General features: G+C 37.6%; 2 protein-coding genes across 3 annotated transcripts in view; both read right to left on the reverse strand.

Moving 5' to 3' along the window:
- LOC144071571 (ovochymase-2) overlaps positions 1-1923 on the reverse strand; it is a 15678-nt gene extending 13755 nt beyond the window's left edge. The window contains exons 1-5 of the mRNA XM_077596799.1: positions 1371-1923; positions 1195-1292; positions 944-1116; positions 765-860; positions 527-681 (exon numbers count right to left, since the gene is read on the reverse strand). Of these exons, the coding sequence (XP_077452925.1) occupies positions 527-681; positions 765-860; positions 944-1116; positions 1195-1292; positions 1371-1481 (633 nt within the window). The 5' untranslated portion in view covers positions 1482-1923. The remainder of the gene's footprint in view (positions 1-526; positions 682-764; positions 861-943; positions 1117-1194; positions 1293-1370) is intronic.
- A 4216-nt stretch (positions 1924-6139) lies between these two features.
- far1 (fatty acyl CoA reductase 1) overlaps positions 6140-13904 on the reverse strand; it is a 36283-nt gene continuing 28518 nt past the window's right edge. For both annotated transcript variants that reach the window (XM_077595734.1, XM_077595733.1), the window contains exons 11-13: positions 12718-12847; positions 10035-10162; positions 6140-9797 (exon numbers count right to left, since the gene is read on the reverse strand). In XM_077595734.1, the coding sequence (XP_077451860.1) occupies positions 9638-9797; positions 10035-10162; positions 12718-12847 (418 nt within the window). In that variant the 3' untranslated portion in view covers positions 6140-9637. The remainder of the gene's footprint in view (positions 9798-10034; positions 10163-12717; positions 12848-13904) is intronic.

The following is a 13904-nucleotide window of genomic DNA, read 5'->3' on the forward strand; positions in this document are numbered from 1 at the left end:
CCAATGCGTGTTACTTATACAAGCCTTAAACATACAAATGCACTTATATAAACCTTCAATATACTTATATCGGCCTTAAACATAAATTATAATACAAAATATAGCACTGAATCAACTTACAAACAAATTCAACTTATGAACAATCGCTCGGAACCAATTGCGTTCGTAAGTAGGGGAGCGTCTGTATATATATATATATATATATATAAATATATATATAAATAAATATATATATATATATATATATATATATATATATATATATATATATATATACATACATATACATATATACACATATATATACACATATATACACATATATATATACACATACATGTATACACACATATATATAGAATCACCCCAATTCAAAAAATAATATATATTTAAATTATTATTTTTTGAATAGGGGTGATTCTACTTTGCGTTTTTTCGTTCAGTCTGGTCTACATTGACCGCGATAATCGAGGGATTACTGTATTAGTGACATATTCTCAAATAAACCCACAAACATGGCATGTACCTGACATGTGTCTCTTCCTCCTCTCTCTTGTCCCGCGCAAATAACTGTATTTGCTGCATGGGGTGCTCTTGTGACAGTCTGGAGAACATATTTACATTTAGCTGGATCTACCAAATCCAATTGAACCTCTCTCAGAACAGCAGGAAGCCGACCTCCTGAGAAAAAAATGGGAAAAGAGCGAAATTCCTCAAATTTTACCATACAACCTAAAGTACTCTTTATGAAGAAAATGACTTACGTTCTTTTATTCTGCCCCATCCTCCAACGATGCAACTGGTATGGGCTGGGCTGGACTCATCAGGTAATGGCAAGCATATAGGCTGGACAAAGGATCCTAGTTAAAAAAACAAAAACACACCAAAACATGTGATGAATCCGAAGTATGTCAAACTGACCTTGATGAAAATGAAAACTCACCAAGTTGAATTTTTTGATCAAGCTGTACAAGTGCCACATCAAAACTCATGGGTACATCATGGTGGAATTTCTCATGGAATGAAATGGATTTGATGGAAATGACCTGCTCCTCTGCGTCCTCTATTCTCCGGTCATACTCACCCACTACCACTGTAACACCACTGACAAACCCTCTGAAAAAAGCAGTTTGCAGTGGCATTTTAATTGCAATCAATTGATAGAAGGGCCATACAATAGCTGTATTATTATACTTTGAGAAGGACAGAAAGCAATGTGCAGCAGTCATTATCCAGCGGTTGCTCAGGATCACACCTCCACAGAAATGAAATCCCTTATTCCGCAGGGACACCTATACATAAATCCAAATCACTGAATAAAATAGGTAGGGTCAGTAAAGAGACAAACAAATTAGCACACTACTACTAACCAGCCATGGTTGTGATCCATATATGGATTCAGTCCCTCCAACCACCCTCAAAAAAGGAACCAAAGCACTTGTCCTTAGAGGAACACCACATTTTGAAGCTGCAAAATGCATAAAGATTTTTCAAACATCTACTGTTGTCTTTGGCACTTACTTGTTTAATACTCACCTAGCTGAGTAGTATTGCTGCACAACAAGAAACTGAGAAGAACAATGGTAGTCCCTTTCCTGACCAAAAATGTCATGACTTGGTTCTACACAAAAGTACTGTACGTTTGACAACGTGAATGTGAGTATAAAAAAGAGGAAAACTCACAAAAGGCGGGTCTTGTGTTGAGTTGCCCTAGGCACAAACGGAGGCAAAATTCAAAAGTATAAGCAGCCTGAATGTCACTAATGGTTTAAAAACCTTGGCACAGATGCAATAAAACAACTGGAGTTGAGGGTGCGGTGTAAATCTCATAGCAAAGAAAAACAATCTTAGTGTTTTACTGAATGCAGTGTCTTTAATGTTGTTCTGTAAAAGTTTTTCGTAATAATAGTGGTCTTGGGGAAATCCATTTATACTCATTTACAATGTTGTTGCTTCTATCACTGTTCCCGTGAGTCAGCAAAGTTTATTGTAGGTGGTTGAAAATAAAGAGCAGCTGTGATAAACAGAATGACCTTTAAGGTAAAAGCTTTACAAGCTGAGCCATAGAAACTCAACCCTATTGTGAATCTCAAATAAGAAGAGTAAGAAAAAGAGTGAAATAGAAGTATTGCAACCTTTCTCAGCACTTGGTTACTTACTTGATAATAACAATGAAGGAGGCACCATTTGGGTCTTGATAGGTACAGAAAATCCCATCATTAAGTAGATTTACCACAGTCATAAGTGAATCAGTAACACAAAAAAGGTGGGTACAGTCTCTACATACTTTTGGGGAAAATAGCAACATAAGAATAGTTGCTACAACTGTTTTTGTTGCCAATGGAAATCTATAATTCCCGATAAAGCTTCTCAACTATAACAAAAATAATATGCATAATAACTTTTTACTTATCTAGTAACTCACAGATAACAAAACAAAACAGGAGCACATGGTTAGTTTTCCTGATCATGCCACAATTGCACCACTTTAAATTACTAGTGATGGTTACAGCAAAACCAATGCATCATAGATTCTTAGATCAACTCTCAAGAGGTGCACGTACTGCTTTCGGTTAGGTCTTGGTCTTTTGGGGGTTTAGTATGAATTTGTATTCTTGGATTTTTCGCTGTGTGAACCTGTCCTTGTGATTGCCCATTGATTTCACCTGTCATTTCCCGGCCCCTGGTGTCTCTCCTTGTGATTCCCATTGACTTCACCTGTAGTTTCCCCGCCCCTGGTGTCTCTCCTGTTCGCGCCCTCTAGTGCAGGGGTGGGCAAACTATTCCACAAAGGGCCACAGTGGGTGCAGGATTTAATTCCAACCCATAAAGAGGCCACCTTTTCAACAATCTGGTGTCCTGTAAGTGCAATCAGTGGATTGCAGTCAGGTGCTTCTTGTTTTCTGCAGAAATCTCATTGTTAAAGTGCCTTTGCTGGATCGGTTGCAACAAAAACCTGCACCCACAGCGGACCTCGGGGACTGGTTTGCCCATCCCTGCTCTAGTGTAACCCAGGTGTTTCTGATTATCTTGTCAACCCCAGTGTGTACATGTATATGTATGTATATGTATGTATATGTATGTATATGTATGTATATGTATGTATATGTATGTATGTGTATGTATGTATATGTATGTATATGTATGTATATGTATGTGTATCTGTATGTGTTTCTGTATGTGTATCTGTATGTGTATCTGTATGTGTATCTGTATGTGTATCTGTATGTGTATCTGTGTGTATCTGTATGTGTATCTGTATGTGTATCTGTATGTGTATCTGTACGTGTATCTATACGTGTATCTGTATGTTTATCTGTGTCTGTGTGTCTGTGTGTATGTGTGTACAGACACTCCCCTACTTACGAACATTCGAGTTACGAACAACGGTACATACGAACATGTCTGCAAATTGCGTTTATGTCGAAAAATGTTCGTAAGTTCAATTTTGTATTGCGCGCCATTTTCCATGCAGTGCTTCTTTCCGCCGCTAATACCGACGCCTGGCGCTGTGAGAGCTCAGCTCACCCAGCATCTACCTTCCTCTGCCCAGTTCGTTGCAATGCGGAAGTGCGTGAACGTATCTCCAGTGCGCAAAGAACCTTTTTCATTTGTATCATTAAATATCTCGTGCATCCATTATTGAATATGGTTGGTGAAAAGCGAAAGGCTTCTATTGAGGGAGGTGCAAGAAAGAGGCAAGTCATTTCATTTGAAATGAGTGGCAATAATAACGAAGCTTGATGTGCGTCAGAAAGTGGTGAGCGTTGCACGCGAATACAACTTGAATCGTTCGACCGTCAGTACCATTTATAAACATAAAGATCGAGCAGCAGGACCCAAATATTGAACGTTGCACAAAGTTTGCAAATCAATTGAATGATGCCATACAGTGCTACCGCATCATTTATGATGAAAAAAATAAAACTGCAATCGTCATTAGATAGCTTCTTTCGGCCAGTTTCTAGTAAATCTCTCTCTCTAATGTATGTACACAGTACCGTATGTATTCTCTCCATTTTATTAAATGTTTTTTTCAGTACAAACCAGTGTGTGTTACTTCTATAAGCCTTAAACATACAAATGCACTTATATAAACCTTCAATATACTTATATAGGCCTTAAACATAAATTATAATACAAAATATAGCACTGAGCAACTTACGAACAAATACAACTTATGAACAATCGCTCGGAACCTAACTCGTTCGTAAGCAGGGGAGCATCTGTATGTGTGTATGTGTGTGTGTGTGTGTATGTGTGTGTATATGTGTGTATACATGTGTATACATATGTATGCCTGCCACCCTTCGTAAAGCTGTGTTGATATCGATGTCCACGCCAACATCTAGCGACAGGAGTTCTTTTGTAAATCCAGCCGGAATGACGGCGAGCACCAAATTAGTGTGCTCGCCGTCATACTGGGTGTATTGACAAAAGAACTATATATCCCCACAGTCACTGCGGAGTACTTTTTCTACGGGGAAAATAGTAGTCGGGGGCTGCTTGCCGTAGTTGTGAGAGCTGTAGAGGATGATGTACCCTATCGACTGATTTATTTTATCGTGATAACAATTTTAGTATTGTCCATATATAAAGTGCACTGGATTATAAGGTGCCCTGTCTATTTTGGAGAAAATTTAAGACTTTTAAGTGCGCCTTATAGTCGTGAAAATACGTTATGTGTATATATAGGTATATATGTAGCTGTTTGCACCATTGCTAAACGTAAATTGGTACCATGGTATGTGGATTTGAGCAGACTTTCCAAGAGGTAGTTTGAATGTGAGCATATTTTCTGCTTCAGGGGTCCTATTCTAAACCATATAAGCTCCTGGTTCCTGTTTGTGTAGCTACGTATCCTGGTCCAGACAGTTATTGTTAACAAGAGTTGCATAAAGGACTGCGCACCACAAAGTACACATCTTATTTTATTTGAAGGCCAAGCACATACACTGCAACTATGACAATACGGATTCATTGTGCTTTGGCCATTTGTACAACAACATAGTTAAGTTGAACATATATTTTATTCCCTGGCCGTTATAAATTAAATCATACATTTACCAACCAATTTAAATTGTTTAAATAAACATTTCTTACAGGCAAATTCTAGGTCTCTGAGTAAATGAGGGTACCCAACGAGATTCAAGAATTTCTTGGCCATGCACACAAGGATTCTTTTTACTCACTGGAGAAAAGGACTCAGACAAACAGCATTGAATGGACTTGAACTCTGCACCCCATTAACAAGGGTGGGAATCTTCGGCATGAGTCGACATAATATTTTATCTACATCAGGGGTCACCAACTCCGGAAACAAAGCACTACATTTAACACAATTAAGAAATGCTGAGATTATTTAGACATAAATCATAAAGGAGACAATTGAAAAAAGGTATTCAAAACTATTACTTAACACAAAATAGCAGATTTTAAACTGTCAGAGCCAAAGAGCCACACCTTACGTCAGAAGCAGCATTAAAAAAAATGCAATCTGCCAAATTATATTTTAAATATAATTTATTATTTGCTTTTAATGGGTCCTGATAATACAGGATATTGGAATGGAAAACATTTTTATTAGTTCTAAATCGCCATCTTCTAACAGAGTAACTAATAACTACCTAGTGGTTTTGATGTTGAATACTAAAAAGAGACATTATTCAGTACAATGCGGAGTGCGAGAGAGAGAGACTTTTTGCGCGGCAACACGCACGTAACATAACATAAATAAATTTAGATGAACTTGGATTACGATACAGACACCCTGAAAAATAAATTTAATCTAACCTTACACGAAACTTAATTCTAATTTTTTAATTTTTTTTACCTTTCGTCTCCCGGGTTGGCTCTTTGTGCCCCGCCTCCACCCTGACTTACTGTATATCATTGTCTCGTATCTCTAGGCAAATATTTACTCGGAATTTTACTAGGATCTCGTATCCTCGTATGTTGGGGCACTTGTGTCAAAGTATTACTGTACTCAAATTGAAGTGGTGGACTGATATTTTACGAACTGATGGTAACAGGTCAGTTCTCCAGATTGAGCTTAATAGTTGATATCAAGATGTATTAGGCGAATATACATGTATATTGACTAATACTATACTGATAAAAAAATACTGGACAGACGAGAAAGCATATGGAACAAATTTATATTCATGTTTTGGTTCACAAACAGAAAAAAAACAGGCATAAAATTGAAAACACAAAAACAGTAGCTGTGCTTGCATAAAGAGCAATATTTTCACCAAAAATGACATGGTATGAAACTATTTTATAATTACTACTTGACAAATACACTCTTTATCCATCATATACATTCTTGTTTGCCACATCAGTAAGAGTAGGAATGTAAAAAAACACACCAACACTTTCTTTCTTACTGACTTAAAGGATTGACAAAAGCTGAAAAGTACTCAAACACGTACTATTTGGACCTTTTGGATAATTTTCAAGTCAAATATAGGTCAGAACATACACCAAATTAAATATAATGACAAGAATTTAGAGACAATATGATGTTTTGGTTACTTGAGCAATGAATGCCATTGAACAATTTGTTGGCATGAACCAGTTTATCTGTTTCACTTAGCACAACAGCAAACACAAACTAGTAGAAATTCTTACTTTCACTCCCAAAAAACAAAAAACAATACAAAACTGGCTTACTCCCACACATTCATGCAGACAGAGCCTGATGTCGGGCTTTCATTTTTCATTTTCATGATCGCAAACAGCTACAATTGCCTATACTTAAATAACAGGTTTTACAACCTGAAACTGACACGCTACACTACATTCAATTAGTAGTTAAAGAATAAAAAGTTTAAAAAAAAATCATATTCTTCTAAGTTAAAGCAGATATATTTAATTAGTAGGCTTCCAGTTGGTAAAAGAGCCTCACACAAGTTACAAAAATACATAGTATATACATATAGTTAGAAAGCTACCTAAATAGATATTTTCACAAAATAGTTTGAACACATAATTTTCCTCTATTTTCACATTGTTGCAAATGTTCAGGCACTAAACACAAATGTGTCAAAGTCAGAGATTTTGAAATTACACATTTTTGTGAGAACAAGACATTCATAGATAGAACACATGAATGTGAGTAAGTATAAACATGAGCCAACATCAGCAAGTTCACACCCAGATTCACTTGAAACCTTTGTAGTGTGTCAAAATAAGTAACTGGATTTGGCAAAATATTTTTTAAAATGCTCAGTTAAAGCAGTAGGCACTGGTAACTACTGTACATTGCACAAGATCGAACTTGCACTGCAACTTGTAACATATGAATGGGCAGTTATACACCTGGCTAAGAACGGATGAAGGTCATTCACAAGCAATCCTAAAGAAATACAGTTGTGGTCAAAAGTTTACATACACTTGTGAAGAACACAACCTTGAGTTTCAGGTTATTTGTACAACTCTGATTTTTTGCTGATAGAGTGATTGGAACAGATACTTTGTCACAAAAACATTCATGAAGTTTGGTTCTTTTATGACTATTATGGGTGAACAGAAAAAAAGTGATCAAATCTGCTGGGTCAAAAATATACACACAGAAGCGCTAATATTTGGTAACATGTCCTTGGCCAATTTCACTTCAATTAGGCGCTTTTGGTAGCCATCCACAAGCTTCTGGTTGAATTTTTCACCACTCCTCTTGACAGAATAGGTGCAGTTCAGTTAAATTTGATGGCTTTCTGACATAGACTTGTTTCTTCAGCAATGTCCACAAGTTCTAAATGGGGTTTAAGTCAGGACTTTGGGAAGGCCATTCGAAAACCTTAATTCTAGCCTGATTTAGCCATTCCATTACCACTTTTGATGTGTGTTTGGGGTCATTATCCTGTTGCGCCCAAGACCCAATCTTTGGGCTGATGACTTTAGGTTATCTTGAAGAATTTGAAGGTAATCCTCCTTCTTCATTATCCCATTTACTTTCTGTAAAGCACCAGTTCCATTGGTAGCAAACAGCCCCACAGCATAATACTACCACCACCATGCTTGACGGTAGGCAAGGTGTACTTGGGGTTAAAGGCCTCACCTTTTCTCCTCCAAACATATTGCTGGGCATTGTGGCCAAACAGCTGGATTTTTGTTTCGTCTGACCACAGAACTTTCCTCCAGAAGGTCTTAACTTTGTCCATGTGATCAGCAGCAAACTTCAGTCGAGCCTTAAGGTGCCGCTTTTGGAGCAAGGGCTCCCTTCTTGCACGGCAGCCTCAGTCCATGGAGATGCAAAACACACTTGACTGTGGACACTGACACCTGTGTTCCAGCAGCTTCTAATTCTTGGCAGATCTGCTTTTTGGTGATTATCGGTTGAATCTTCACCCTCCTGACAAATTTTCTCCCAGCAGCAGGTGATAGCTTGCGTTCTATTCCTGATCGTGGCAGTGACAAAACATTGCCATGCACTTTATACTTACAAACAATTATTTGCACTGATGCTCTTGGGACCTGCAGCTGCTTTGAAATGGCTCCAAGTGACTTTCCTGACTTGTTCAAGTCAAGGATTTGCTTTTTCAGATCCATGCTGAGCTCTTTTGACTTTCCCATTGTAGCGTTTGCATCCAATGAGCCCTATTTAAATGGTCTCAGAGAAGTCACCAGCTGTAGTCACTCATAATCACTCACAAGAAGTTAAGAGGCCATGCTATGAAGCTCATTTCACTGACAACTTTCTAAGTCACCAAAATTGCTAATTCGTGTTGCTGTATGTATATTTTTGACCCAGCAGATTTGATCACTTTTTCTGTTAACACATAATAAAGTCATAAAAGAACCAAACTTCATGAATGTTTTTGTGTAACAAAGAAGTATATGTTCCAATCACTCTATCAGAGAAAAATCAGAGTTGTACAAATAACTGGAAACTCAAGAGAGCCATGACATTATGTTCTTCACAAGTGTATGTAAACTTTTGACCACAACTGTATGTATCAATCAGCAGTTGTAGACTTGTATGTTTTCTACTTCTGTGGACCCAATCTTAAGGCATTTCAAGTCAATGTGTGTAATTATATACATTTGTTCTGTATATAAAGAACATATGTATACTTTATGAATGAATCTTTATACTAACATACTGCAACTCTGTCTGCATATACATGAATAATATATACTTTATTTGTATACAGTTCAAATATCATATATATTGTTTCAAGTATACACAATGTCAACACATACAACGCGCACATGTTCAAAGAATAGAAGGGCAACGATTCAAGAAGCAAAATAATGTGTTCTAGGTCTGACTGAAACCAGCAGTGTCTTCTTGGTTGGTCAGCAGCCAGCAAGAGCACAGAAACATGTATATTTGGGCAGTTCATAGAGACCTGACAGACATACCCAAAATAGCACAAAAACTACCTACATTACCCTGATTGTATTCTAATGCAAATTTGACATACTGTCTGAGATCAGAATATAAAACCGGTACTCAATCTGTGCTCGGTAATTGAAACAACTGCATTAAAGGCTTCACTAGTTTGTGATGTCTATAGGACACACAAAAAGAACAGAACAAATTTGTAATTATTTTTGAACACCCACAGCCTGATATCTCTTTGTTTCCGTGTCATCCCAACTTGCCTCCCTCTATTGAGAATCTGGAGCATTACTTCATAGTAGAAGATGCTCGGAAGTAAGAGAGAAACTTAAAGCAGAGGCTTACTACAAAGTACCAGATGTTTCTAGCCATCTGAGATCGGGCAATAAAAACACGCCAGATGAGCACCACCAGGATGGTGTTGAATGTGTAGCGGATATTCCTCAATCTAAACAGAAAAGAAAACAAAACCATTTAAATGTATACATGTATAAAAAAATCAAAAATAATTTAACTGACAATTTGTTCAATCAGTAAAGGTTGCTTCAGAAAATACATGACATTACAATATGACTGCTCAGTCGATTTTAAGGACTTCTATATGTGAACGTGCTAAAGTCTTCTTATCATTCACCCATTTTCTATTTATTGGCAGAAATGAATCATTAATACAAAACACACTTACTTGTTAAGGTGCTTTCGTGCAGCAGGTAGGCCTGACAACTCTTCATTGAGGACATATTTTTTTGTGCCCATGCAGTAGTTTTCCATGTACTCAGCCCAGTTCAGCTGACGCACATCAAAATTAAACACCTGCAGCAGCAAAGCGGATAAAATAGTGTGTATTATTTTGTGGTACAAGCCAGTGGTCCTGGAAAATATATTTGATGGGCACAAGAAAGCATTGTAGCAATAAAAGGTCAGTCCTAATTATTTCTCCTGAACACATCTCGCATATAAGCCGTATTTATCGCTAAAAATAATCACTGAATCCAGGGTATGGCTTATGTGCACATAAAAAGACGACATGCACAAAACTGCAAGGTGACAAAGACGAAACGCCATAACGCAAGACAATGCTGCCAATAGTCATTTATTTCAAAACCGAGAAAAGATACAAATAAAACGATAAACAACATTTATTTTGACATCTATGAATGAAATTCAAGAATAAAAAAAACGTATCTTGCAGAAAACATGAAAAAACTCACTTGGTCACTGGTCGCTCAGTGGTCATTCATCATCTTACCATAGTTAAACATGCTCTGACTGGCCAGATGCGAGTAGCCTTGATAGATGTGTTCGTAGCATTTACCATGTCAGCACATCCCAATAGTTGTTCAGACTTATCGAAGGTCTTGCGGTCGATCGTTAAAATGTCAGCCTTGATACCTGCGTAATGTGTATCTCATGCTATTATGGCACCCACAGACTTGGTGAAAAGTAGACATTTCTTGGGTGTACTTGTGAATATTTTTTTAAATTTGTCTTCGTGCAGGCAACACTCTTTCAGTTTTGGAATACAGAAAGGAAATGATTGTACATTTGTGATTATGAAATAAAACAAAATAATGTGATAATATGAACCATCTAAAAAAAATCAAGATATTTGGACATTAAAAGCAATTTGCCCGCCACAACATCTTAAACACCTGGTATCATCACCTTCTGGTGAGAAAATTTTAATTTCTGTCATTAAAAAGTGTCAGGTTCTCATCAAGATAGACTTAATTCTTTTTTCAAATTGAATAATTTGATGTTTTGCATTCACAAAGACAGGCATATTAACTTCTCATCTCATCTCATTTTCTGAACCGCTTTATCCTCTCTGGGGTCGCGGGCATATTGACTTCATTATGATATTGACCCCAATAATGTGCTTTTGATTCATACAGTATTTACAATCCAATATTTTTTTTCAAGATGGCGCCGTCAGGCGGTAGCCGGTGGCAGTTGCTCTGTCCACTCTTATTTGTTTTTCGTGTTTTACAGCCTTTCTATCTTTTTTTTAATTACATTTTAATATTTCGTAATACATTCCTTTATAGTACTTTATACTTTCTTTGTTCTGTTAGCTTGGTTTCTTTCTGCTAATTCTTTCTGCAACCATTCAGCCATGCCTCCGCTGTCATACACATGGGTCAGCTATGAACAATACGCAGCAGAAAGGGCAACACCTCGATGTCGCTGGAAATCCAGAGCTGGACAAGGGTGCCGGGAGAAGAAACGATGCTTCAGACAAATCATTCCATCTATTATTATGGGGAAAGTGAGATCCCTCCCCAATAAGATGGAAGAGCTGTCGGCGCTTACCAGGCCGGAAACGGAGTATCAGGGATGCTGTACCCTGTTACTGTTGATTTTTCAGCTTCAGACTACCGAGGGACTGTGCGGATAAGCTTGGAAGAGTGACTCTACTACATATTTTCAACCCCGGTCTCCATCTGCAGAAGTTCCCCACCTTGTGGAAGACTTCCTGTGTGTGGTTCCAGTTTTATCTAACTCCACAATGTCTTTTTCTTGTGTCTGTATCCGTTATTGCTACTACAACCAAGATGGCGCCGCTCAAGTTACAGCCGGTAGCGGTAGCTCCGTCCGCTCTTGCTCGTTTTGTGTTTTTGCTGCTTTTCTATCTTTTTTAATTACATTTTAATATTTCTTAATGCTTTCTCATATACTGTGCTTTGTACTTGGTGCTTTTTGCTTTGTTGTCTTGCAACCTTTGCGACTCGACCCCACCCGTCGCGTGGCTTGGTTTCTTTGTGCTAGTCCTAGATGTCTTTGGAGCCGTTCAGCCGTGCCTCCGCTGTCATGCATGATCAGGACAGCTTAGGAGGATCTAGGCAAGGAAGATGATCACCTCCAGACTACTGAGGGACTGTGCGGATCATCTTGGAAGAGTGATTCTGCATATTTAACCTCAGTCTCAGTCTGCAGAAGGTCCCCACCTTGTGGACTTCCTGTGTATGGCTCCAGTTTTTTACCTAGGTCTGCAATGTCTTCTGTGTCTGTCTTGCTACTATAACCAAGGAAATTTCTCGAATACGGGATGAAATAAAGTTCTAATCTAATTTCAGAAATACCATGTGCGATGATTTTTCTTAAGATTTTCCCTTCCAAGTGACGCATTTGTACTCCTTATTAAAACAATTAATATGGAGGTGAAAATTGTGAATCAGGGGGCGGTTTATACACGAGAAATTGTAAAATTCAACGACAAGGCAATTTTAAGGATGCGGCTTATATGCGAGAAAATATGGCACCTACTAAACATCTGTGTTCATAATATATTCAATTGTACCTTATAACACACAGTAGCCAACTGTCTACCAACCAGTGGTCTGTGTGATAATGTATGTAATTCTTACCTTTTTATCTTCAGGGCTCATATAGGCCATCAACATGGCCACGTTGTCCGTACTCCACACCCAAGAGTGACTAGTGAAATATTCCAGCACCATCATGGCTTTATGAAGGCGAGTGATTGTCTTCATCATCCTTAGATAGGAAAGAAGGTGACGTAAGGCAGCTATAGCATGAAGACTCAAATGTGTAACAGAATAGAACAGGAGGATATTTTGACATAATTCATGGAGGGGTCGCAGAAGTAAAGCAATGCAAGGCAAACATAGATGAGCCGTGTAAAGGTCTTTTGAGTGGGGAAAAGAGTGACAACAAAAAAAACAAAAATGGGAGGTTAGGTGTCGTGAGTGAGCAGCAAAAATGTGTTTTAGTGGTACAGGTTTTCTAATGGATTGGCAACTGGTCACATTATCAGCCAATTTTCATTTGACCCATGATAAACAATGAAAGCTGATTTTCCTTTTATTGCTGATCAAAATACATATATAAATGACCTCTTCTGGCAAGCCAACAAGTCTGGATTCAGGGATACTACACCCTTTGGTAACTTCAGTGACTAGCAGCGATGGAGCCAAAAAGATGTGCTTGGTGTTTAAAACTTTTCTTTTTTTGAGAGATGTTAAATGATGTTGAATTTGCAGCCTGCAAGATCTGCCATGAACAGATCGACTTAAAAAAAATTGTATGATGAGTTTTCAAGACTCACTCAATTGAATGAGGTTTTCTTATTAACGTTTGTTAAGTTTCATGAGTGATTTTATTTATTATAGCACTACTATGTCAGACTACTAATTCATAAAAATTGAAGGCTTTGCCTATTAAAATTGTTCAGATTAAAATCACGGCTCCAGGAGCTGCAACATCAGCCCCTCAACTAAATTGAATGGAAAATTAAAGCTCAGTAGAAATGTTTAAATCTCGCCTTCAGACTTGCTTTTACACTGATTTTTAATAAGAAAAACATTTTTTTTTTCTGTAGTTCACAGCCGCATTAATTCTGTGAACTCTCGTTAATTCAAACCTTTTTAGATTATTTCAATGTAATGGCAAGGATTTCCTGCACCTGATGAGTGTTTCGGTTTATCTATTCACTGTTGTGCCATCCTCTGCCATAGCCTATGCTAACCTTCAAATTGTCTCAGATTGTATGTTCATATCACACATAATCTCATAATAAAAATGGTTAGATGAC

The sequence above is a fragment of the Stigmatopora argus genome, chromosome 3 (genome assembly GCF_051989625.1).
Source record: "Stigmatopora argus isolate UIUO_Sarg chromosome 3, RoL_Sarg_1.0, whole genome shotgun sequence".
Lineage (NCBI taxonomy): Eukaryota > Metazoa > Chordata > Actinopteri > Syngnathiformes > Syngnathidae > Stigmatopora > Stigmatopora argus.